We start from the raw sequence: 25,814 nt of genomic DNA, 5'->3' as shown, positions 1-25,814 counted from the left end.
AGTCCCCAGTGCTGCTGGACCAGGGAGCCCGCTGGTACCCCTCCCGGCCCCAGCTCCATCATCTGCCTCCCCATAGAGACACAAAGACTCTAATACCATATAAAACCTTTTTATATAAACTCACGCCCACCTCCCTCTGTCCCTCCCTGTCCCTTCTCGTCCTGGTGAGCATCAGGGACACTGGTATCCGGGCCGCCCCCACACCACCAGAGCTGAAGCTGACATTCAAGGTGGACGTGGCGCATGGAGAGCAGGGGAAGGTCCACCTCCTCCTCCCCCTCGTCCCCACTCTCCGTGGGCTCCGGAAACACACGCTGACCGGAGCCAGTGGCCAGCAGAGGCAGGCTAGGGTGCAGGCTGTAGGGAGAGATGGGCGGCGCCAGTCAGCACCATGAGCCAGGATGCTTGCTCCCTCAGGGATTTACCTTTCTCCCCAACCCAAGCCCCCAAATCTGCAGAATTAACTTATGACCTCACTCCATTGGTGCAGTCCTTCTGGGGCAGGAAGCTCAGCACTGGCTCCGGCCTCCCCTCGTGCCCAGCCGCACCGGTGTCCCACACGGAGACGGCCCCGCTTGTGCTGCCGCTCACTAGGAATTGCCCGCTCCTGGGGAAGAGAGGAGAGGCTGGCTGGCATGCAGGCATCACCGGGGGCAGGAACCCTGCACGGTCAGGGGCTGGGACCCTACAGGTGGGCTCTGGCATCCCTGGGGGCATCAAGACCCTGGGCAGGAAGGGCCCACAGTCACTCACGGGTCCAGATCAAAGTAGATGCGCTGATTGGTGGTCACTTCACGACTCAGGGACCACAGTGGACGCCCAGGCTGCCGGAGATCCCAGCACAGAAGCTCAGCATCCTAAGGACAAAGAACAGGAGCCTAGAATCGTTTCCACCCTCCACTCCCCCACTCCCAACACATGCCTGCTTCCCTCCAGTTTTATAAGCACTCCTTTAGCTGGGTTGATTTTTTTTTTCCCATGCCCATCTCCCAACACAGCACAGACTACATCCCCACTCCTGCCTTTTACCCCCCTGCTTTGGGATCTCAGAACATGATCCCTACCTTACGGGCTCCTGAAAAGAAGCGATTCCCATCGGGGTGGAAACAGAGGTGGGTGATGCCCCCTTGGTGCCCTCCCAGCAAGGCAAGAGGGGAGCCATCGTCCCAGGTGTACAGACCCAGGGAGCGCCCGTAGGAGCCACAGGCATAGAGGGGCTGGGTTGGACTGAAGGCTATGCAGGAGATGATGCCGCTCTGGCCCTGCTTTTTTGCTAGAAAGGGAAGGAACAAAGTCGGGGAGAGGGCAAGAGCACCTGGCATTAACCACGCTAATCAGAGGTGCACCTCTGTCTCCCGTCCCAGAGCCCATGTGCTGGACTCAGTGCCTCCCCCACCCCGTTCGTTTTAAGCAGGATGAAGACCTCTGATGCTCCCTAGATCCTTCTATCCCCTGCAAAGCCCCACTTCTTCCCTCTCAAACCTGTTTTTCCTTGAAGGGCTGGAAAGCAGAAGGCTTATAGGAAAAGGGAATCAGCTTTACCTCCAGTTTCCTGGAGATACCAAGATTTTGGAGATCAAAAGGTACAGGGCACGGGGCTCAAAAGCGAACCAGCTCTTTACCCAGAGGTAAAGTTTCGTCGCCTCCCTGAGTCTGTTTTCTTCCCTGCGCACTGGGCGCAACCTGCCCCACAGGTCTGTACTGAGGATGATGTGACCCCCGCCTCAACCCTGCACGTGACCCCCTGGCTCACACAAGGCCCCTCTGCACGTGGCTGGGCCCTTTTCTCTCCTCCTCCCTCAGAGGCGTGGACTGCTTACCAAACGTGGCTCGGACCTCACAGTCGCGGCCGGGCCGGGACGTGGAGAAGATACGCACGGTCCGGTTGAAGCCACAGAAGAGCTGGGAGCCATCCGGGGAGAAGCAGAGTGAGTGGGCTGCCGTCAGCTCATCCTGGGGGTGGGAAAGGGCTGGAAATAGGCCTAGCAAAGAGCCTCAGCCATTCTCAAGGAAGGAGAGCTGGGCCAGGACGAGCCCTGGGACTGGGCGGGGAGGTCCCTACCAGGTGGTTGTAGGAGCGAAAGGAAGCCCGGAGCTCTCCAGTGAAGGCATCCCAGATGTGAATCGGGTTCTCCCGGCTGCTGCTGGCCACGCTGAGAGAGACACGGACACTGAGGCCCCAGTGCTGTCAAAGGAAGGGGAGGAAGCCAACTGACCGGCCCTCTCAGCTCACATCTGAAGGGCACAGCAAGCTTTCCTCCTCCCGAGACCCCTGACTCTCTCAGTGGAGGGTCTCCTTGAAATGGGGGCGGCGGGGAGGGGAGACGAAAGACATCACTTACTAGGAGGTGTCTGGTTGGGCTGAAGACATCAGAGAATACCAGCAGTAATCATAGATGGTGTCGCCTTCCACCATTCGAAGGACGGGAGCCTGGACAGAGATGCGGGGATGCCTGGGTCACTGGCGGGAAAAGGAGGCCCACTCGGAAATCTAGCAGTTTTATGGCAGAGGGAGATGCTCTGTGGGCACTTAACCAGGTAGGAGAAGGCAGAAGGCAGATCCTGAAGAACAGGATCTTGATCTCAAAGTTCAAGGTTTAGCTCAGACTTTAACATCAGACTTGGGCCACCAAAAGCCATGCAGATTTACCCTTTTGCTTTTTCAACACTTAGAGAGGAAGAAACAAGTAATATCCCAACCCAGAAACAAAGAACCAACCAATGATACAAATATCTACCGAGTGCCTACCAGGCGCCATTTGATCCTCTAAAAAAAATTACTGAACAGTTCAAACAAGCAAAGAAGTATTAAAACAAAGCCAAACAAACCCTGTGAGTTCTCCACGTAGCTTAAGAAGCAAAATATTTTACCAAACGGTTAAAACCTCTTCCCAGTGAAACCCTCCCTCAGAGGTAAACACCATCCTGAATTTATCACTCTCGTGTATTTCTTTAGGAATACATTCAGACAGAGAAAAAAACAATATATACCATGGTCTTGTGTGCTGTTAAACTTAATATGAAAGGTAGCGAGCTGTATGCATCCCACCGCAATTGTGAGATTACGGTGACACACTGAGCTCAAATTCATGCATCTTCCCTGCTGTACAGCGCTCCACTCACCCATCCCTCTCCACTGACAGTCACTGGTGTTTTCCCAATTTCTGGCTAGTGTGCTGTAACATTCTGGTACCCGTGTGGGAGGGTTTCTCTGCAGTTTCTGCTAAAGAGGGAATCACTGGGGTTCTACAGTCTGCGCTCTGCCAGCTCTACTAGATCATGTCACGTTTTTCCCAAAGTGCTCATCCAAATTTACTCTCCCCCCAGCAGCGTGTACGAGCGCCTGTTGCTCTGCATCCCCTTGGTGTTGTCAGACTTTCAAATTTTTCTCAATTTGAAGGCTGTGAAATGGTATTTCATTACGATATAAACTGGCGTTTCTCAATATCTAACCAGTGAAGTTAGACATTTTTGTGTTTAAGGGCACCTTTTCCTAGTTTTTGCTCAGTTTTCTCCTAGGTTGTTGCTTTCTTCTTACTGACTTGAAGGAAATCTTTACATCAGTTGGATACCAGTCCTTTGGCGGGGTGACGTCACCCCTTTGGCCCCTGGGTGATGTCACCCAGCCGTGAATGCAGGGTCCACTTCTCCACCCTGAACCCTTGCATCCGACTGCCTGGTGGAAAGCTCCACTGGGGCATCCCACGGGGTCCTCAAACTCAGTTTCTCTGGAACAGACCCAGCCTCTGCAGCCTGTGAACCTGCTGCTCCTCCTGGGCTCCCCACCCAGTTCTCAAGCCTGAAATGTGAGCACCTTGACTACTACTACCCTTCACTCCCTTTCCTCTCCTGGTCCAACCCAAGGCCAGAGCTTGCCAACTGCACCTCCTAGGTTCGCCTGAACCTGTCCCCTTGCCTTCAATCCCACGTGAAGCCACTGCCTTCTTGCTAGCATTTCTACACGTTCCCCCAGCCTCCCTGCACCCCACACTCCAATCTGCCCCTCCATTCTCCACCCTGCAGCCACACTGAGGCCCCTGGAATCCTGTACAGCGTCACTCTCCTGCTTAAAACATTGCAATGCCTCCCCAAAACCCTCGGTATAAAACCCAATCTCCTATGAAGACTTCCCTTACCAGGCGTCTACGCCATACCCACCTTTCCAGGCTCATCCCTCATCCCTGTATTCACTCTTGTAATAGCTCCACGTCCCATCATCCTGACTCTCAGTTCCTAGAAGGTGCCAACTCCCTACACTCCTGAACTGCACGCTTTCACGCACACTAGTCTCCAAGTCTGGAATAGTCTTCCTTCACTTCCCCCAGCGACTCTTCCTGGTTGAATCCTAATCATCCTTTGGGTCTCTTAGACACTTCCTCCACTGGGAAGCCTCCCCAACCCCTCGAGCTGAGCCAGGTGCCCCGCTCCACGTTCCAAGAGCCCTCTGTGCCCTCCACGCTACAGCGTACCCATCTGAGAAGGCAGGAATCATGTCTGTCTTGCTCACCACTGTTTCCCCAACACCTAGTGTACAATCAGCAGTCAAATGTTTTAATGGGAAAAGGAAACAGAAGACCGTTCCAATAACATAAGGCCCAAAATAATAGCAACTTGAATTAAAACAGAGGCAGTCAAGTGAAGTGGATAGATTAGGAAGATCACAAGAACTTGATGGGATTTGGTAATTAACTGGACATGGGGGTTAGGGAAAAGGAAGATTAAAGGAGGAGACCCTGGCTTCTGGTTTGGATACCTGAGGTCACCAAGATGGTGGAAGGACGAGGGATGCACAGGAAGCCTATGAGATGCCAATGTCCTCGGTGAGTTGGGGAGAATCGGACAGCATAAGCGTCAAAGGAAAAGTTTTTACAAAGTGAAAGAGCAATTGTCTGGATATAGCATTTAGGAATGAGGACACTCCCTCTCCAACCTGAGATATGTGGGGCACAGAGGATGCACAGTCCCTCCCAGAGAGGGTACAGGAAAGGGAAAGCCTCAGGCAAGAGCCACGGGGTACAGAGAGTACTCAGCGAAGAAGTGGAGAGTTAGAAACAGGAGTTCCAGAAAGCTCTGTGAAAAGGTGGAGAAGGGAGGGGAGGAATTGGGAAACTATGGTGGGAAGAAGCAGTACACAGATGTACGAAAATACCCCAAAATATCCTACCCCAATTTCCCCACCTATACAAATGTTGTCCATTTCCACACTAAACTTGCAGACATTAAAAATGAAAATGCCTAATGAGTATTTAGGTATTTAGGCTATGATAGAATTGGTACACTCATATTGTCAACAGCAATAATAATAATAATAAAAAGAATAAGCAGCACAAAAAGCTTTCGAAAACGAATTGACTATCTGTATCACAAAACTTAAAAAAGAGATATTGATTCTCTCTGACCTGGGGTGTTTCTTACTTGTAAAATTTCTGATTCTCTGAAGAATCTCCATCAAAACACATGGAGATGTTCACTGAAAAATAATTTATGATATAAAAATCCTGGAAACAACCCAAAAGTCCAAAACAGGTGAACAGGTAAGAAAACTATCATAGGCAGTCAGTGAAATACCATACACCATCAAGCATAACTATGAACACTGGAACACCGTGAAAAACATTTACGATACGATTGTTAAAAGAAAAAACAGTGTACAAAACCATCTACCAAAGAGTTACAGCCACACAGAGAGCTCCAGTACCTGGACAGAGCTTAGAAAGAATGTAGAAAAACTTAAAGGGCTGAATCTTGTAGAGTGGTAGGTAACAATGACTTTTTTCCCTTTTTTTTTCAGCCACACCATGCAGCCTGTGGGATCTTAGCTCCCTCACCAGGGACTGAACCTGGGCCCTCGGCAATGAGAGCACCGAACCCTAACCACTGGACCGCCAGGGAATTCCCACCTTTTTCCCTTTTTAACATTCTCATTTCTCTCAAGTGAATGTGTACAATAAATATTTGACCTCTCACATTTCCAGTTTCCTCTAACTACCCCTACTCCTGAACTCTTTCAGGCTGGCTGTGCCACGCCCACCCAGCCCTGGTTTCTGGACACCACTGGATTCTGTTCCAGGAACCAGGGCTAGGAGTGCCTTACAGCTTGCACACAGAATTCACATGTCTGCAGCCTCCGATCTCACAGAGATGCAGGTTAGGCAGGCGTTCAGGACCGTCCCCGGAACGCACCCTTCTTTCACCATCGAGGCCCAGCACTCCCACGAACCTCAGGCACCAAAGAAGTCCTAGGCTTCCGGGCCATCTGGTCTCACCACCACCTGCTCGCTGCTCAACACACTCCCTGATCGGCCCCAATCCCACACTCCTCCCTGCCCCCCAAATCCTTACCCCTTGGCCTCTGAAATTCCCACTCTAGAATCTTCAAACTCCCTTATCTTGCATCTTCTCGGAATGCCCTGCCCACCCACCTGGACCTGCCCGACACTGTGGCTTTCTCAGGCTGAAATGTCTTTCATTCTCACTCCCCTCCTCAGTACAAACATCAAGGTCATTTCCAAATCTTTTCACCCCTCCAAACTCCACCTCCTCTGCAGTTCCTGCCATCACATTAGCTCCCTGTTTTTGTTTCCCTCCCTCATTCACTGAGACTTTCACCTCCTGGTTCAGTCTCTCGCTCCCCACAAATACTGTTACTCTCGGTGACGTGCACTTCCACCAGGACTTTGAGCTTGCAGTTCTCTCTGCCCAGCATATTCTTCCCCAAAATATCACGTTGGTTCACTCCCTGACTCCCTCAGATCTCTGCTCAAATGTCACCTGAATAGTGAAGGCTTCTCCGACCGCCCTTTTTATTTTTATTTTTGGCTGCACCGCACGGTTTGCAGGATCTTAGTTCCCAGACCAGGGATTGAACCCGGGGCCATGGCAGTGAAAGCACCAAATCCTAACCACTGGACTGCCAGGGAATGCCCCCAACCTCCCTTTTTAAAATTGCAATGAATTCCCCCAGTCCTCCTCTCTGCTTTATCGTTCTCCGTGGTACTTGTCAGATACATATTTCACTGTGTTATTTCTTTATTGCCTGTTTCTCACACTAGAATAGAAGCTTCACAAAGACACAGACTTTTGTCTGTTTTGTTCCTGACTGACCCCTAGCAGCTAAAAACAAGCCTGGCACATAGAATGCGCTCAATGAAAACTTGTTGAATGAATGAATCAATGAAAGAATGAATAAAAACACCCAACACCCTGGCCTCTGCCATTCCTTGACTTCCTTAGCACCCACGGCCGTGGCCCTCACTCTACACCAGGGGCCCACTCCCAGTCAAGTCATCACTACAATCTCTGACCACCATCTCCAACCCACCCAGCTCCCTTGCTCTGCCATTTCCACCACAATTGTTCAGCTTCATCAGAAACCCATTCACAATCCATTTTCTTACCCACTTTACACTCTGGTCAAGCACAACAGGTGTACCCCTGCAGACACTCTCAAAGTATCCCTGCAGACACTCTCGAAACACCCCTTGTCTTTCTCTCCTGGCAAACCCCAGCCAGACCTCCTATTCCTTCTAGTCCATGCTTGCATCCAACTAACACCAAGGACTACTAGCATGTACTGAACACTGACTACATGCCAGGCAATACTTTAAGCACTTTACCCTAATTCTTTTTTTTTTTTTGGCTGTGCCACACAGCGTGCAGGATATTAGTTCCCCCACCAGGGACCCAACCCGTGCCTCATGCAGTGGAAGCATGGAATCTGAAACACTGGACCGCCAGGGAAGTCCTACCCTAATTCTTTTAATCCTCGCCACAACTCTATGAGGTGGGTGCTATTATTATCATCCTCATTTTACAAACAAAGAAACTACAGTCAACTTACTGGGGAAAGATACACAACCACGCTAACTGGTCTCACTTTACATGGTTGACAACAAATTTCTAGTGGGCACTGAGCAAAGAATAGCAATGCTACTCCAATGCTACACCAAGAATTCCTTGGTGGTTTTGATTTTCTTCTCCCCAGAACCGATCATCTCACACCTTCTGCTCTCTCCCCACAACACTCTGCTTTCAGCTGATAACATCCCCTTTATGCTTCACTGAGAAGCCAAGAGACAGAGACACCCAAATCTTCCCACAACCAAACAGCTGCCTCTGAACGCATCCTCTGCCTTTCTTCCCATGGCAAGGAAGGGCTCTGCGCCTGTCAGTCTAGTCCTTCAATGTGCTCTGGATCCTGTCTTCACCCATTCACGCAGGGACTTCGTCACCATCCCCGACAACAGCAGCAATTCCCCCCTCTCTTGCGGGGTAATTCTGACCTCACAGAAGCATCTTGTTCACCTTTCTTTAGCCCCACATTCCCTCCGGTCACCATTCCATTTCTCAGCTCCCTTTCACAGGAAAACACTTCCAAAGAATTCTCTCTTCCTCCTACCCTAATTACCTTCTACCTCCAGCACTTCTCTGAAAGTGCTCTCGTCAAGGTCACTATGTCTTCTTGGGTCATTCTCTAAATTTGCCCTCACTCTTAACAGCATGAGACATGACTCTTTGCCTCCACTTTTATAATTTCTCCTGCACCCACCTCCATGTGCTGGAGTGTTCCAGGCTCTGCTTGAGCCTTCTTCTTCATCTACACTCTCTCTTGAGATTGACTCCGTTCTCAAGACACAAGATACCATCAACATGCTCTCCCGCTTCCAAAGTATATCCCTAGCACCCTTCGCAAAGTCTCTCCTTAGCTTTACATTTCACATTTAAAGTATCTAAAAGCCCAGATTTCCCTGGTGGCGCAGTGGTTAAGAATCCGCCTGCCAGTGCAGGAGACACGGGTTTGAGCCCTGGTCTGGGAAGATTCCACATGCCGCGGAGCAACTAAGCCCATGAGCCAAAACTACTGAGCCTGCGCTCTAGAGCCCGCGAGCCACAACTACTGAGCCCACTTGCCACAACTACTGAAGCCTGTGTGCCTAGAGCCTGTGCTCCGCAACAAGAGAAGCCACCACAATGAAGAGTAGCCCTCGCTCACCACAACTAGAGAAAAGCCCGTGCACAGCAACGAAGACCCAACACAGCCAAAAATAAATAAATACATAAATAAATAAATGTATTTATTTATTTATAAGAAAGTTATTTTTTAAAAATAAAAAAAATAAAGTACCTAAAAACCCTTGACTTCTGTCCCAATACCTCTTCATATCCTCTGAGTAAACTGTACCCCCATCCACCCAATTGACTTCCAAGTCCTGTGAAATATACTTCAAATCCACCCACATCTATCTCACCTGATATCACCCTAGCACAAGCCAACATCATTTCTCGCCTGGACCGTGATAAATGCCTCCTAATGAGTCTCCACTCTTGCCCACTCACAATCTATTCTCTAGCCGTTATTTTGTTCTTCTCTTTTAAAATCTCTCCCACGGCTTCCCCAAAAACACTCCAAATGCCCTACCCACAAGATCTGACAAGATGTGGCTGCTAGCCACCTCTCCACCCTCACCAGGCTTTCCCCCTCACTGGCCTTGGTCCAGGCACACTGGCTTTCTTTCTGTTCCTTGAACACACAAAGCTCTTCCCCAGCTCTGGGTCTTTGTAGCATCTTTGCCTCTTCCTAGAACGCTCTTTCTACAGCTCTTCACATGACTGATCTCATCATCCTTCAGGTCTCAGCTCAAATGTCTCTTTTTCAGAGAGTCCCTCCCTGACCGACCGTTTTATCTAAAGCGGCATCCTCTAGTTAGTCTCTCCTCATTCTGTTGATTTCCTTCGTAGCATTTATTATGATCTGTAATGAACTTGATTATTTATTGGACTACATTTGTTGTCTATGTCCCATACAAGAAAGCAAAGCAGCTCTTCATCTGTCACATTCATTACTTTATCCCAACACCAAACACAGTAAGTGACACACTGGTAGTCATTCAATAAATACCTATAAGTCAATTAAAAACCACCGTGAGAAAAAAAAAAAAAAAAAATACCACCGTGAGAAATCCACTAGTCTTTTATGGAAAACACATATTCTTAACTAAAGAAGGACAAACACCTCTTTAAATGACTTCAGAATTCAGGGTAGAAAATGCTACCTGTGGAACCTCATGGTGAGATGTCCTGCCTGTGAACAGGAAACATGTAGACTGTACTTTCTCCATCTACAGGAAGGAATTAAATGCGCAGTGTCTGATGAAGGGGCAGAGTTAGCCCCTACCCTTACCATTTCTGCATATTCCAGCTGCTCCCCCTCATTGTACAGCTCTGGGGGCAGGTTGTAAATCCGCAGGATGTTATCAGCACTATTGGTCAAGATGCAGGAACCATCAGGGGCCCTAGGAGTAGGAAACAGTTAGAAAGCTGGACAGACCTGTATTTTCCACGTGTAGGACTAGGGCTGAGCTGACCTCTGGTATAGGTAAGCACCCCCAAGACCTTGAGGAAGTAGAAGACACACAATCACAAATGAATTTTTTTTTTTTTTTTTTTGTGGTACGCAGGCCTCTCACTGTTGTGGCCTCTCCCGTTGCGGAGCACAGGCTCCGGACGTGCAGGCTCAGCGGCCATGGCTCAGGGGCCCAGCCGCTCCGCGGCATGTGGGATCTTCCCGGACCAGGGCACGAACCCGTGTCCCCTGCATCGGCAGGTGGACTCTCAACCACTGCGCCACCAGGGAAGCCCACAAATGAAATTCAAACTCAATCCAGAGGAATTCTTACTCCTTCTCCCACCATGGTGGATCCTTCTCCCAGATAACTGGGGTATTTTAAGGTGGAAATCCTGAGCGTGATTATCTCCCTGCCCCATTATGCTTACTTACCACTTACAGCCTTTCAAGAAGTTCTCAGGTTGGGTGCTGAACTCTGACCAGGAACCGCTGAGAAACCGAGGTACCTGGGAGAAGCTGTAGCTCCAGACGCTGGAAGGAAGATGGGGGAACAACAAACCTGGGTTCACCAAAGCAAAGTGGAAATGGGCCTGGAGAAGTGGGGCTGAGGACTGGCGGATAAGATATATCTCACACTTCCAATCTCCACAGATTCCTAAGCCACCTGCTATCACCACTTACGTGTATCCCTCATCCTCTGGAGCGGGTTCCTCAGACACACCTTCCACGTCTTCTCCGGGCCCCAACTCTGGCCTGTTCGTTTCTTCTGCAGGAAGGCTCACATTTTCAGAAAGTTCTTGCTCTTCGACTCGAGGGCTCAACTCACTAGGAATACCAAACCCTGTTTCCAGGGGAATGGAGAGAGAAGCTGGGTCCCCCTCCTCCAGCTCCTGGGACACAGCTGAGACAGCCATGGGATCTGGGGACACCCGGGGCGGATCATCGCCATCGGGTGTCGGTGGCATCAGTTCAGGGTCCGTATTTTTATCCATCGGGGAAGCCTGAGGAGAGAGAGGGGCTGGAGCTGGGGCCCGGTCTGAAGGAAAGCAGTCCGGAGCTAACAGTGGCGCCTCCGGTGTCTTCATACTGCAGAGGAAGCGCGGCAGACATTGGCCGCGGCCAAGCAGTTCTCTTCCCGCCGGCTACCAGCTGCCGGGCCCGCGGAACGGCCAAGACCGCTTCAAAGTTCGCACGGATCGGGATGCATAACTGGAGAAACCCACCAGTGCCTTCCTTCTTCCCCCGGGAGGGGGCAGAAGGCCAGGAGAACCGCGGAACAGCAACGTTAGAAAGCACGGCGCTCTTCAGCCTGCTCGGTCGCTACGAGCCACCTCTTCTCGCGGGATTTGGGCACACCTTTCCATTGGACCTCCGCATCCCGGATCAGACTTCGCGGGCGACCCACGGAGGGACAGGGCAGGGACGTAACAGGTCACGGGTTATGTTCCCATCAAGCCCTGGGGCTCCTAGTGGCTGCTGGGAGTTGTAGTCCAAAGGCTTCTGCCTCGGCGAGAAGTGCCCGAGCTCCCCCTGCGGTCTTCCACGATCATTCTTAAAGCATCTACTCCTCTCCCCCACCTGCAGAGGGCGATAGCGCTATGTTTGATTTTACAGGTTTTAAGCCTCTTTTGCATCTCGTTCGCTAAATTCTTCAGACCTCCGTCTCTTTTCATTCATTCAATAAATATTTATTACTGAACTCTTACTTGCTACCCAGTACTGTACTAGGCACTGGGAAATACAACAATGAATAAGATAGTAGACAAGGTCTCTGCCCTCCTAAGGCTTAGGTTGCTGTGTATTCAAGGCAAGGAACAAATCATTTCAGAAAGTGATAGGGGCTGTGACATTTAGCTGTTGAGTACAAACTATCCAGCTATTTAGGAAGAGGAGTTTTCCAGGCAGAGGGAACGACAAGTGCAAAGGCTTTCTTCCTTTCACCTTCATATTTGACACAGTGGCAGAATTCTACCAAAATGGTTTCCACCAATTGTGCCCTCACGGCTCTGGCTCGTCGAACTTCCCCACCCCAGATTCTCAGTAGCTACAGTACTAATACTGCTAGAATCCTGACTCTCCCCGCACCTCCTCTCCTAATCTCAGTTCCATCGCCTCCGCCCGCAGGGGAATTGCTTGCCCTTACTTGTCATGGCGACTGTCCAGCTTTGTGCCAGGAGCCTCGCGAGGGTTGCTGGGATTGGGATTTTCCCCTCCCACGTGCTCCGGACTGGCGCTAAAAGTTTTGAGCTCTTCAAAAGTCCAGAGCTACCATCCTGGCCGCAGGTAGTAGCTGGGGTCCGGGGTCACCTGGCGTCCAGCCTCGGAGCGTGCATCCCAGGACGGTGACACGCTCCCCTGAGCTTCGGGTAAGCTCTTGACTGAGCCTCATGTGTCCTCTGTGAGTCACGGGCTCTCGGCTCCGTGTATTTTCAGCTCGTGGGAATAGAGGGGGCTGGGGGCGGGGCACTGGGGATTTAGCGGTTTTGGGGGGGAATGCAAGCTTGGCTAGCGGCACCAACAGAGGAATGCAATGTTGGGAGGCCCGAGTGTAGATGATGGGGATGTTAGGACCAACCGAACTCCAAGCTGAACACTTGGGCGGGGGAGTGGGGCTTTGGGGAAACTTGAGCCGGCCTAAGGGGTTCTTCCAACCATTACCACCCCATCCCAGGGTGTGGGGGATTCCGAAATAAGACGCACAAAGCATCAAGGTCTGAGACTTTCGGATCTCGGAACTTTGGGGATTCGTGGCTCGGGATTTTAGAGCGTATGGCATCCCAGTGGAACCTCGGGCTCCATTCCGAAGTGGTTATTCGGGGTGATCCGGGAAGGCCAAGCTGCTAAGGTCCCATAACTTCCGGATCTTTGTCCTTCCTGGAGTGCTCTTTCCAAATGGCCCGTGGCTCCGCTAGAAGGAGAAAATCCGGTTAAAGACTGTCAGTCGTGGAAGTGGGACGTGCTAAATGAGAGATTTGCCCCCGAAGCCCGGCAGACCTAACCCAGCCTGAGAGGCCCGGGAGTCCTGTTATTGTTTGACTCTACATTTACATTTCTGCCACTTGCAGGAGCATTTCCGGTTTCTTTTTTCGGAACAGACCACTATTCACCCTATGTGAGGGAAGTAGAAAGAGAAAAGGTCTTTTAGACTAGTTCCTATTGCTTGCGGAGGGAGGCTGATAACCCCCTTTACTTTTTTTTTTTCCCCCCCTCCTGGACTACTTAGCTACCGCTTTTGGAAAGAAAGAGGTATTCGTTTTCATGCAAACCTCAATCCCTCCCCCCTCTTTGAATGGTGTGCTCCACCCCGGTCGACTGCTAACCAGGCGGACGCTACCATTGCGTGGGATGGTTTGTTTTTTTGCTTTAAGTGTCTGAGGGCAGACCCTGGGTATTTTCGAGAATGGGTACATCTGAGCATTAAACGATAAAAGAGTGTAACGATGGGTCGTTTGTTTGTGGCGGAGGAACAATTTCTTCTGTATTCGGCTTTGGGCTGAGACATTCCCATTTCGGACGCAGAGTGAACGTCTTGAAGCGGAAGGGGCGGGGCTTGGAGAGGGGCGGGGCCCGAGGTCTAATATGCAACTCTCCAGTCCCGGCTAGTTCTGGCCTGCGGGAGGCGGCGAACCCCGCGCGAAGTCCGACCCGTAACCATTTTTCCCGCATTTTCATCGTTTAGGGCACGCACCTGCTACGAACCAGACACAGTGCGCTGTACTTGCGTGCTTTTTTCTAAATTGGGGGTAGCATTTACACCCGCCGCCTATCAAAATACAAGTTTCTCTTGCTTCTTCCCTATTTTTGACCCCCTACCTTTATTTTGATTTGTGTCACCGTGGATTATTTTTGTCTGTTGGAGAACTTCTTATATCTGTGAAATTCACCCATTTTATTGCATGTATCAGTGTATCCGTATTTTGCTCCTTTTTATTTTAATATATTCCTCTGAATGAATAAACCATCGATTGTTTATGCATTCTTTTGATGGCCTTTGAGTTGTTTCCCATTTGAGATTATTTTGAATAAAGCTGCTATCAGCATTCTTGTACAATTACTTTTGTAGTCATGTTTTTATGTTTCTTGGATAAATCCTTAGGAGTGGAATTGTTGGGTCATAGAGTGAGGAGTAGATCTATATATTTTTTTAATTCTATTAAAAAGTTTTAATTATTCAAAGTGGTTGTACCATTTTACACGCCCACCAGCAGGATATATCCTGTCTTAGGATTTGGTTTGTCAGTCTCTCTAATGTGGCACATCATTGCGGTTTCATTTTGCAGTTCTCTGTTAACTATGTTCAACAGTTTGCATGTGCTTATTGGCCATTTCTGTGTTACATGTGAAGAGAGAATGGGTACATCTGAGCATTAAACGATGAGTCTTTTCCCCATTTTTAAAATTGGTGTATTTGCTTTTTGTGTTGTTGAGGTGTTGAAGTTATTTGTACATTCTGGATAGGAAGAGTGTATCTTTTGTCAGATACGTGTATTTTCTCCTGACCTGTTGCTTGCTTGTTTGTTTAACAGCTCTTAAGAGGAGCAGAAGATTCTTTTTTCTTTTAAGTGGTTGCTGTGACCTGTTTAGGAAATCTTAGCCCAAGGTCATGAAGATATTCTCTTATAGTTTCTCATATATTTTCTTCTAGAACCTTCTAACTTTAGGTTTTACATTTAGGTCTGTGAGCCATAATTAATTAACTGATAATTAAGAATTTTTTCATGATGTGAGGTCAAGGTTCTGTTTTATTTTTTCTTAATGGATATCCAGTTGTTCTAGCTCCACTTGTTGAAATAGCCTTCCTTTCCCCACTGAATTGCTTTAATTGGAGCGCTTGGTCCATTTACATTTAATGCAATTATTGTTACATTTGGGTTTAAATCTGCTGTCTCAGTGGTATTTCCTATCCTTTGTTCTTCACTTCACATACTTGAGGAAGAAACAAAACCAATCTCACATAAACTCTTTCAGAATATAGAGGAAGTAACATTGCCCAACTCATTTTATGAGGCCAGCGTAATGCTGTCAGCATATATATGCAAAAACCTGACAAACTTTAGCAAATCACGCCTAGTAATATATAAAAATGATAAATATATCGTCCCCAAGTAGAGTTTATCCCTGGACTGCAACATTGATTTAACATTCAAAAAATCAATCAGTGTAATTTGCCACATTAACAGATTAAAGGGTAAAAATCCTATGATCAACTTCAATAGATGCATAAAAAGCTGTTGACAGTATGCAACACCTGTTTGTGATTTTAAAAGAAAAAGCAACCTCCCAGCAAACTAGCAGAGGAAACTTCCTCAGTCTGATACAGTGCACCCCCAATCAAGTTACCATTAACAACATACCTAATAGTGACAGACTAGAGTGAATGCTTTTCCTCTAAGATAAGGATTTGACTCTGGCCTCTTCAGCATTGTAAATTAGAGGTCTTAACCAGGCAAGAGAAAGAAACGTAACAATTGGAAAAGAAGAAATTAAATTGCTTTATTCACAGATGGTATGATTGTGTACACAAGAAGTCCTAATAGAAAATTCATTTTCACACTATGAGGACTAATAAGTGATTGTAGCAAAGTTACAAGTTTCAAAGGCAATATACATGCATTGTATTTTTATATAATAGCAACCTTGAATCCAAAGTCAAAAACATGGCATACTCAGGGATAGATTTAACAAAAGATGGACAAGAGCTCCATATTGAAAACTGCAAAATACTGCTGAGAGAATTTAGGAAGATTTAAATAACGGAGAGATACCGTATTCATGGATTAGAACACTTATTGGTGTTAAGGTGTCTGTACTCTTCAGAATGATTTAACTCAATGACTTAAAACATTGTTTGTAGAAATTGACAAGCTGATTCCGAAATGAAACAGTGGTACAAAGTTGGAGGTCTTAAGATACCCGATATCAAGATTACTGTAAAGCTACAGTAGGACAACAACCAATGAATAGAGTATGGGAAGAGACATAAATATGGTAAATGATTTTCTACAAAGGCACCAAAGTGAATCAGTTGGGAAAGGAAAGTCTTTCAACAAACAGTGCTGAAACAACTGAAGCAGAAAAATGGATTTTGCCCTCTACCTCACACCATACACACAGTTAATTTGACATGGTTAATAGCCCTGAACATAAAACTTTCAGAGAACACAACATCTTTGTCTTGGTAGGGGTGGGTTACAGAGCTGTATCAAAATTTGTCAAGTTTTGTGATCAAAATAGTATGATGCCATTTCAACCTTTGTACATTTTACCTCAAAAACATTTGTGGGGCTGTGGGGAGTGGCTAGAGGTATAGATGAGACAAAAAAGGCAGAATGTTGATTATTCTTGAAGCTGTGTGATGGGTACTTGGGACATTTTTCTGTTTACCTTTTTATATGGTTAAAATTTTCCATAATTTCTATTTATTTTTCTTTTTTAGATATTTTTTATTTTGGAAAAATACAGGTACAAAAGTAACATAACACATATCCCCACCAAATAATTTTAACACTTAACATTCTGTCTTATTTTTGTCCATATTTTAATTACACAAGTAATGTATGGATACCATCTTTTTACATTTTTCTTTGTTAATAAAGCTAAAACCTCCTTTGACTCTACCCTCAGTACCCTAAGCATACATCCCCCTCTCCCTGAGACCATCACTATCATAGATTTTGTGAATTTTTATTCTTCTTGCCTGTGTTTCATACTTTTACATACACATGTTTATAAGCGATAGTCATTATATGTATTCATATTTCTATATATATGTATATATATGTTGTTTTGTTTTGTTCCCCCTGTGCTGCCACGCAGCATGCTGGATCTTAGTTCCCCGACCAGGGATCAAACCTGTGCCCCCTCTAGTGGAAGCCCGGAATCCTAACCGCTGGACCACCAGGGAAGTCCCTCATCTTATATTTTTAAATTCCATGAACCAAATTACTGTGTTTTGCTTTTTTCTTGCAAATTGTATTTTCACCCAGCATGTTTGTGAGCTGTATTGGATTACATATACAGATAATTCATTTCCCTAAACCACTGTAATGAATACATCACGTTTCATTTACCTATTTCCTATTGATGGACAGTAAGGTTGTTTCTTGTCACCTGCCATTAGGAACAACGACATGAATATTTTTGTGCAAGACTCCTTCTGTCGCCCCCTGCAACCACTTTTCTAGGACGTCCACCTAGAAGTGGTTTTGTGGAGTAGTAAAATGTATGTGTTTTCAGTTTTACCAGATGCTGCCTTATTTCTTCCCAGAATCAAATTTTTTTTTTTTTTATTTTCCCAATCACATAGCTTTCAGCCAAAAATTTTTTTTACATCAGACTCTGGGTGGAGCCAGAGGAGCATAATTATTTAGAGCTTGGGTGTGGCTTCAGACAGCCCAGGTTCAAATCCCTGGCCCTGCCGCCTGGGAGCTTTCTGAGCCTGGGTAATTCCTTTAACCTCAGTTCCTCTCTTCTGATGATAGCACCTACCTTACTGGCTTTTTGAGAGGATTAATGAGATTAGCCCCTGAAAGCAGTGGATCCAGATAAGGTCTATATAAACAGCCACCACTGTTATGATAGGCCGTTGTTATGATGGCGATCAGGCCTGCCCCTCCTTTGGGTCCCAGCTGAGTTTATTGCCTTCCCACCAGGGCTGCCAGTGTAAATGTTCTGCCTCCGCACAACCATCATGACACCCTGATGCTCATACCCATGGGAAGTACCTACTCTGAAGAGGTTTCCTGCAGAAAGAAACATTGAGAATTCAGTTGTTGCCGAGGTCTGAGAGAGGGAGACCTCCTATGTCCATGGGGCTGTCTCCCCGCAGTGGGACTGAGACCTTGGCCCACCATCCCAGGACAGCCCCTCCTGGCATGTTTACTAAACAGAGTTGTCTGAAGGAGGGGAACTAGCATGAATGCAGGCAGGACCACAAAAGCCCCACCCCCTCGCAATCACAAAGCTCTCACTTTCCAACAATAATAGAGAACAAATAAAATTGGGATAATCATATAAAGAGAAGCATCTATTGAGCTCTGACTAAGTGCTAGGTGCTTTTCTCAACTCTTTATATTTCCTATAACAAGTGGGGCCCTATTTTAGAGCAAAGGATGCTAGGCACAGAGAGGTTAAGCAGCCTCCCAAAGTTACACAGCTATTAGATGGTGAGCTTGGGGTGCAGGCCCAGCCTGTCTGCCTCCAGAGCCCAGGCTCTGCCACGTTTGCCATGGGAGCTTTAAGATAAGTGAGGTCATGCAGCAAATTTAAGTGACAATGCAACATCAAACCAAGGGCCTCTGAGCCCCATCTCTGTTGACACGAGCCTCCCTTCCATAAAAGTCTCAAAGTTATTTTGATCATCGATCTAGGGGGAACCCTAGTCCTTCTCCCCAAGGCAGATGTTTGCGGTCCCGCTGCTGTCCCCTCTTGCCTTCTTCCATGTACGCTCATGGTCCATCCCCCATCAGCTTTGGGAGCTATGATAAGAGGCCCTTTTGCCAACCTCTCAGTTGGCGGACTTTCATCGCTAAAATCTGCACCTTCAGACTTAACTGATTACAAATGAGAGCTCTGCAGGTTAGTCTGTAATGAAGTAAACCTCTTAATTCTAGACCTTCGAACAGTCATTTTTCATAAAAGCTCATTCACTCACCTGTGTGTGTTGTCGGCTGGTCACTTAACCTCTGTGAGACTTTCTCACCTGTCAAGAGGCAAGTGTGGTTATCGGGACAGATAAGGTAACCCACGTGAAAGGATTTTTTCACACTCTAAATACACAGGAAAGCAGGTTCTGTATCAACATAAAGGTGCAGGTGAACCTTAAGGGAGATTAGAAAAGAGCCGCTTGCTTGGGCGTGGTGCGGGAGGTGTTTGTCAGTGCCATTGAGACAGCAGGAAAAATGTACTGAACAGGGACTTTTTCAGTGGCATGTTTCTGAGCAAAGCTGATGACAAATTTGGCATCAAGAAAGAGGGCATGGTGCTAACAAAAGATCAAGATAAAAAAATTAATTACATGGGACTGAGTGAACTGGTGAGGATGATTATAATTTTTGTGACTTTCTGTTTGAATAAAAAAAAAAAATCCCACAAGGACTCAGAGGCAAAAAATATACAAATCAATTTTCACTGCAAAGTAAAGGAGCTGTTACAGTGGAGGATTCCTGGACTGAATGTCAATATCATGACATAGTGTGAGTGTGTTTCGTGTTTGGTAATTGCAATCATTGTTGCTTTCGTTATGGTGATGCATTTAGAATGCTTGGTGTCAGTCTGTTTATCTCTTGTAAAAATAAAATACAGTGTGTGTGTGTGAAAAAAAAAGAATTCACACATGAGAAAAAAAAGAACTATGCATAAAGTCTTACTTACTCTAAGGTTCACCTTGTACCTCTCCTGTCATACAACTCGTCACTTTCCCCATCATATACCACCAAATGCCAAAAAGAAATCTGAGTACTCTGCGGTCATGGCACAGGTATTTCTAAAGAGAGGAACACCTGTTCCAAAATCACTAATCCGAGAATAAATATATGGGGAAATGAACTGGGAACAAAAAGGAAAGAAAGAGGGCATGATGAAACCATTTGAAAGCTGGCCTGAGAGACGAGACGATGGCGGCAGGGCGGTGGCCCGGACCGCAGCCACCGCTCTGTCCCCTTTGTTCCCTCGACCGCTCGTAAACCGCTCATGGCCCGGGTACGTCGATTCACTTATTCACCCCAGTTATTGAGCCCAACCAGGTTCAAGGCGTTATGCTGATAACTGGTGAACAAGACAACTTCCCTGCCCTGCCGAAGTTTATATTCCAGTAGAGCAGCGGTCCTCAGCCTTTCTGGCACCAGGGCAGCCAGTGGAGCTCAAGCACCAGAGAAAGGAGAGGGTACTAGGAGATGAGGTCAAAGAGGTGGGCAGGTCCTGGGTCCTGAGGGATTTGTAAGCCGGGGGTGAGGAGCCGTCCCAAGGGAGCAGGTGGGGAATGGGCGGGTCAAGGGAGGTATCTTCCCCCAGATGGAGGGAGTTGGCTGAGAGTTGTTTCAACCTTATTACCACAAAGGAGAGCAGAAATAGGTAGACACTGAGGAAGGCTTCTGGATTCAGTGGTGGGAGGGTTGGAAGTCCCTCTCTGCGTAGTGAGGAGTCGGTGGGGGGGGGGGTCCTGCCCCCGTAGCAGATCCTCAACACCCTGGCGTGGTCTGCGCACAGGGCGAGGTGACCCTGGGCTGGGTATGTCTCACACTGGATCCTCGCCTTTCTCCCCCCAGTGGCCACACTGCCTCCCAGGGAGCTGTAATGGAGGAGTTGCAGGCAGAACTCGGCGTGGAGCCCCCTCTGAGTCAGGAGACGTTTTCAGACTTGTGGAAACTGTAAGTGGAGGTCTGGAGGGAGGGGCAGGTTCACTGCTGAGCCTCTAATAACCCTGCCCCACCCGAGTCCCCAGTCCCCTAAGTAGAGACCTGTGAGAGGCAAAAACCAGTACTGACTTTCTGCTCTTGTCTTACAGGCTTCCTGAAAACAACCTTCTGGTAAGGGCTGGGCTGCGAGAAGGGCCCAGGGGCTGCAGAGCTGGGGGCTGAGAACCTGGCCTTCTGACTCTTGTCTCTCCCGTCCACAGTCCTCTGAGCTCTCCCCAGCCGTGGATGACCTGCTGCTGTCCCCAGAAGACGTCGCAAACTGGCTGGATGAACGTCCAGATGAAGCCCCCCAAATGCCGGAGCCCCCTGCGCCAGCTGCCCCCACCCCAGCCGCCCCAGCACCAGCCACCTCCTGGCCCCTGTCGTCCTTTGTCCCTTCCCAGAAGACCTACCCTGGCAGCTACGGGTTCCGTCTAGGTTTCCTGCATTCCGGAACAGCCAAGTCTGTAACCTGCACGGTAAGTGGCCCTGAGGGGCTGGCTTCCCTGTACAATTCGATGTGTGGCCCCTGTGCCCCGGGGTTTCTCTGTACGGAACTCTAGGGTTCCACTTCAGCCTTTGGCTTTTTGTCAGTCTTTTTACATTTTACCTAGTTAGTCTATGACCTTTGACCCCAGTCCCAAAGTTGCATTTCCCCCCTTGACCTTGGATTTTCATCCTTCCCATCACATTCTCAGCATCTGTCGTGAGGCCATTCTTTTTTTCTTTTTTCTTCACTCTCATTCATTCTTTGGCTTTTGTAAGTAAGCTTCTGGGATGTAGGAGCCCGACCGTGCCATCTCTAGCTACCCTCCCCCCACAGGACATGGCTTCTAGTCGGTACTTATGCAGTGTTTGTTCATTTGACCCCTAGGTACTTGTGTCCTGACCTTCCATTCATTCTTCCTTCTCCTCCAGTATTCCCCTCCCCTCAACAAGCTGTTTTGCCAGCTGGCCAAGACCTGCCCGGTGCAGCTGTTGGTCAGCTCACCACCCCCGCCCGGCACCCGGGTCCGCGCCATGGCCATCTATAAGAAGTCAGAGTACATGACGGAGGTTGTGAGGCGCTGTCCCCACCATGAGCGCTGCTCTGACTATAGCGACGGTGAGCAGCAGGGGGCTGTGGATGGGCAAGGCTGGTGCCCGGAGCCCCCAAACCCCTAATTCCTCCATGATTGCTCTCAGGTCTGGCCCCTCCTCAGCATCTCATCCGGGTGGAAGGGAATTTACGTGCTGAGTATTTGGACGACAGAAACACTTTTCGACACAGCGTGGTGGTGCCCTACGAGCCGCCCGAGGTCTGGTTTGGCCACTGGGGTCTCTGGGGGAAGGGGGTCAGAGGGGTTTGTCAGTGACCATCCAGGTGGGAGATGGAGGGCTTTCTCCTTCCTTGATCTCCCACAACCCGGTGAGGTGTGCAGAGCAGATGGGTTATCCCCATTCCACAGCTGAGGAAACAGAGGCTCACAAAGGCTAACAGCTTCCCCGGGGCTGCATAGCCTCACCTGGGGCCTGTGCTCTCTCCCAGGTTGGCTCTGACTGTACCACCATCCACTACAACTTCATGTGTAACAGCTCCTGCATGGGAGGCATGAACCGGCGGCCCATCCTCACCATCATCACACTGGAAGACTCGAAGTAGGGACAACACGCCGCCCTCCACGCTGGCATGCTCCTCCCTAAGCTCTGCCTCTCTCTGTCCCCTGGGCTCTGCCCTTCACCACTTTCTTCCGTGCTACCAGCCATCTTTCCCTCACTGCATCCCCTTGGTAGACTTCCTCTGCTGCTCCCTCCCAGTTCTCTTTTCTCCGGCTTTGGGATCTCTCTAGCCTGTGGCTTCTCAATCTTCCTGGAGCTGGACCTTAGGATCCATGTAGGATGGGGGTGGTTGGGAGTAGGTGGGGCCTGGTATACAGGAGAACAGGGAGGCGGGGCCCACCCTCCTTACTGCCTTTTGCTTCCCTCTTCTTACCTGGGTAGTGGTAATCTGCTGGGACGGAACAGCTTTGAGGTGCGTGTTTGTGCCTGTCCTGGGAGAGACCGCCGCACAGAGGAAGAAAATTTCCGCAAGAAGGGGCAGTCTTGCCCTGAGCTGCCCACTGGGAGCGCTAAGCGAGGTAAACAGGCAGGACAAGAGGAGGCAGAGAGGGTGCAGTGCTGCCCAAGATTCACTCTTTTCTCGCCTTTCCTTGCCTGTATTCCAGCACTGCCTACCAGCACCAGCTCCTCTCCACCACAAAAGAAGAAACCACTGGATGGAGAATATTTCACTCTTCAGGTACCAAGTCTGGGAGAGAGAGATGCAGGCTCTTGCCACCACTCAGTGGAGGTTGGATAAGGGAAGAAAAAATATAAATGTAGCAGATGTGAGGTTAAGCCCAGTTTCTCTAGACATCCTTTCCCCGTCCATGGCATTGACTCTTGTAGTTAATATTATTGGGTTGACAGATTTAAGTTTCAAGTCTAGCACTCCAAATGCTATTTTCTTCTTGACTGCTTTGCCTGTATTTAGGACATTTGCCATCAGGGGGCAGTGGTGCCTTGAGACAATGGCTCCTGGTTGTGCCTGACTTCAAACGCCAGCTTGTACCTTAACACACGTTTTAAAGAAGGCTCTTCCAAAAAGAAAATTGTTAAAGAAAGCATAAAAACGGTTTCTATGATTTTGCCTAATACTTCTTTATCCCCTTCCTTCCCTGCCACAGATCCGTGGGCGTGAACGCTTTGAGATGTTCCGAGAGCTGAATGAGGCCTTGGAGCTGAAGGATGCTCAGGCTGGAAAGGAGCCAGGGGAAAGCAGGGCTCACTCTAGGTGAGTGACCCGGGTCCCCTCCTCTGCCTTCCTGTGTTGGAAAACCATGGGATTCCATTCTAATCCTGCCTTCAAGGTAAAAGGCTGGAACCCTGCCATTGGGTCCCAGCCCTGCCCAAACATTCTTTAGTCTTCCTCTACTTTCCTGCCTCTGGGGGTCCAGGGGCATGGATATTTCTTTGCCATTTCTAACAACCCCTAGACCCTCAGAGCTAGGGTCTCAAATAGGGGACTGATAACTGTGGGAGTATAGGACACAGTGTCAGAGTTTGGGGTCAGATCCTCCGCCCTGCAAAGTACTGAGGAGTCCTTTGTGGCCTGGTTACTTCCCTTCCCAGGCTCAGTTTCCTCATTTGTCAAATGGGATAAGGGAAGACTGAGAGGTTAATACCCACAAGTACCCCAAGGTGCTCAGTCAGCATGTCTGCCATTGGTGGTGACCATTTTAACTTAAGTTCTCCTTGCTCCCACCTCAGGCCCTTCAAAGCCCAGGTCCAGGAAGAGGGGCCCAGAGCTTCTCAGTCAGATGATGTCATCTCCCCTCCCCCTCTCTCCTCACAGCCACCTGAAGTCTAAGAAGGGGCCGTCTCCCTCCCGCCATAAAAAACTGATGTTCAAGAGAGAAGGGCCTGATTCAGACTGACATCTTCTGCTTCCTGTCCTCTATTGACACCCCTACCCTCGTTCCCCCCTTCCCTGCCATTTTTTGGGTCTCAGGGGCTTAAACCTCTGCTTGGTGCAGGTGTGCCTCGGAAACACCCTGGAATTCTTCCGTTTGCTTGGCCTGGGGCTCTGCTAAAGAGGTTGGCCTGCACTCATGGTTTTTGGGGGAGGTAGCTGGGGCCTTCCAGCTTAGCTTTTAAGGTTTTCACTGTGGGGAGCATTTGAGAGAGGTAGGAAAACGTTCCTGCATGTGAGGAACATTTTATAACCAGCCATACACTGGGTTGGAAGTCCGGTTCTCTACCATACTAGCCATGGAAGCTATCTTAAGTTGTTGAGTTTCTCCGAACTTGATTGTCCACATTTACGAAATGCCGATAATCATACCTACCTCACGGAGTTTGTTGTGAGGGTTAATGAAATAACGTATGTCTGACCCCCAAACCATCTTTTTATTACATGATGTCTGGGACTTAGTGCCTTTGTGGGTGCTGGTTCTGTGTCCCCCTTGGTGGATGATTTGATAGTTTCTATGACTGGACGGCTGGGCAAGGGGAAGGAATTTCCAAGTCCCTTCGCTCCTGGCCCCGCCAAATCCTATCTAACCTCTTGGTGAACCTCAGCACCCAAGGGGAAATCTCACCCTGTCCCACGTCCTGGAGGATTCCATCCCTGGTGTATCTACCGAGATCTGTTTTATTTCCCTCAAATGCTCAGGCAGATTTCTTTTGTACTCTGCAGGGCACATCTGCATTTGTCACCCGCACCCCTCCTCTTCCCTTTTTATATCCCATTTTTATATTGATTTCTTATTTTACAATAAAACTTTGCTACCACCTGTGTGTCTGAGAGATCGGTGCCAGTGCAGGGTGCCTGGGGCCCACAGTGCAGGGGTGAAGAAGGGGGTGCATTTGGGAGGCAGCCACCTGAGTCTTCAGGGAGCATGTTTGGGGGGCCCAGCGCCCGGGTTCCGGGAGGAGAACAAAGCCTGGTGACTGGGTCAGTCCGCAGGCTGCATGACAATAAGGGAAGGGGTGACTCCATTCATAACTCGGGAACCAACTGTCCCCCTCTCCTCTCCTGCCAAGGCTGGCACAAGGTCTTCTGCTCCTGCTTCTAGGATTGGGCTTCTGCCCCCTCTCAGCCTCTCACCAAGGATTATGGGATTTAAATGTCTGATTTAGCAAGCCTGAGCCTCTGGGGTGGCCATCTGCTCCACGGGAAAGGGGCAGGATACCTGGGTGCCCAAGGGGAAGGAGGGCGGGTGCTAATGGATGAGGAGAGCAGGGGGAGGCCTGCCAGCCGGGGTCCCCAGGAAGTGGGGGCGACTAAGGTGAGGGCTGGGATGTGGGACTGGGGCCTTCCCAGCATCCCCTCATCCGGGCCTCATGCCAGCCAGCTGAATGAATTGAAGCTTTAAACTCTGCCAGGAAAACCTTTCAAAGGGCTTCTTGGGGTAGGGAGGAGAGTCGAGCCTGGGGAACCCAGCACTCTCCCCAACCATTCTGTCCCTTAGTGCTGCCAGCTCCCAAGGAGGAGGGCTGGGGGCGAGCTCTCCCCATCAGCCGCTGCAGCCTGAGCCAGTGCTCGGAGGGATGGC

General features: G+C 48.9%; 2 protein-coding genes across 2 annotated transcripts; one reads left to right on the top strand and one right to left on the bottom strand.

Moving 5' to 3' along the window:
- On the bottom strand, positions 1–11,628 carry WRAP53 (WD repeat containing antisense to TP53). Its single transcript, XM_030861564.3, has 10 exons — positions 11,027–11,628; positions 10,778–10,876; positions 10,181–10,292; positions 2,343–2,431; positions 2,063–2,153; positions 1,821–1,953; positions 1,065–1,273; positions 754–857; positions 473–607; positions 1–357 (listed from the first exon to the last, which is right to left on the bottom strand). The coding sequence occupies exons 1-10, from the start codon at positions 11,428–11,430 to the stop codon at positions 111–113; spliced, it is 1,623 nt and encodes a 540-aa protein (XP_030717424.1). The 5' UTR covers positions 11,431–11,628; the 3' UTR covers positions 1–110.
- Positions 11,629–12,554: 926 nt separating this feature from the next.
- TP53 (tumor protein p53) lies at positions 12,555–25,050 on the top strand. The gene is made up of 11 exons (XM_060290532.2): positions 12,555–12,711; positions 20,611–20,712; positions 20,850–20,871; positions 20,961–21,218; positions 21,658–21,844; positions 21,925–22,037; positions 22,268–22,377; positions 22,720–22,856; positions 22,944–23,017; positions 23,445–23,551; positions 24,113–25,050. Exons 2-11 carry the CDS (start codon positions 20,639–20,641, stop codon positions 24,192–24,194), a joined length of 1,164 nt encoding a protein of 387 aa, XP_060146515.1. The 5' UTR covers positions 12,555–12,711; positions 20,611–20,638; the 3' UTR covers positions 24,195–25,050.
- The last annotated feature ends 764 nt before the right edge of the window (positions 25,051–25,814 follow it).

Source organism: Globicephala melas, chromosome 20, assembly GCF_963455315.2.
Source record: "Globicephala melas chromosome 20, mGloMel1.2, whole genome shotgun sequence".
Classification (NCBI taxonomy): Eukaryota; Metazoa; Chordata; class Mammalia; order Artiodactyla; family Delphinidae; genus Globicephala; species Globicephala melas.
Note: the sequence above shows the minus strand (reverse complement) of the source record. Positions and strands in the feature narration are given on the sequence as shown.

Bases quoted from the DNA above. Each gene is read 5' to 3' on its own strand.
- WRAP53 (XM_030861564.3), bottom strand. From the start codon at position 11,430: ATGAAGACACCGGAGGCGCCACTGTTAGCTCCGGACTGCTTTCCTTCA. The intron at 2,154-2,342 runs GTAAGTGATGTC...TGTCTCTCTCAG, and splicing joins GCCCAACCAGACACCTCCTA to CGTGGCCAGCAGCAGCCGGG. The intron at 1,954-2,062 runs GTAGGGACCTCC...TCCCACCCCCAG, and splicing joins TTCGCTCCTACAACCACCTG to GATGAGCTGACGGCAGCCCA.
- TP53 (XM_060290532.2), top strand. From the start codon at position 20,639: ATGGAGGAGTTGCAGGCAGAACTCGGCGTGGAGCCCCCTCTGAGTCAG. The intron at 22,857-22,943 runs GTAAACAGGCAG...CCTGTATTCCAG, and splicing joins CACTGGGAGCGCTAAGCGAG to CACTGCCTACCAGCACCAGC. The intron at 23,552-24,112 runs GTGAGTGACCCG...CTCTCCTCACAG, and splicing joins GAAAGCAGGGCTCACTCTAG to CCACCTGAAGTCTAAGAAGG.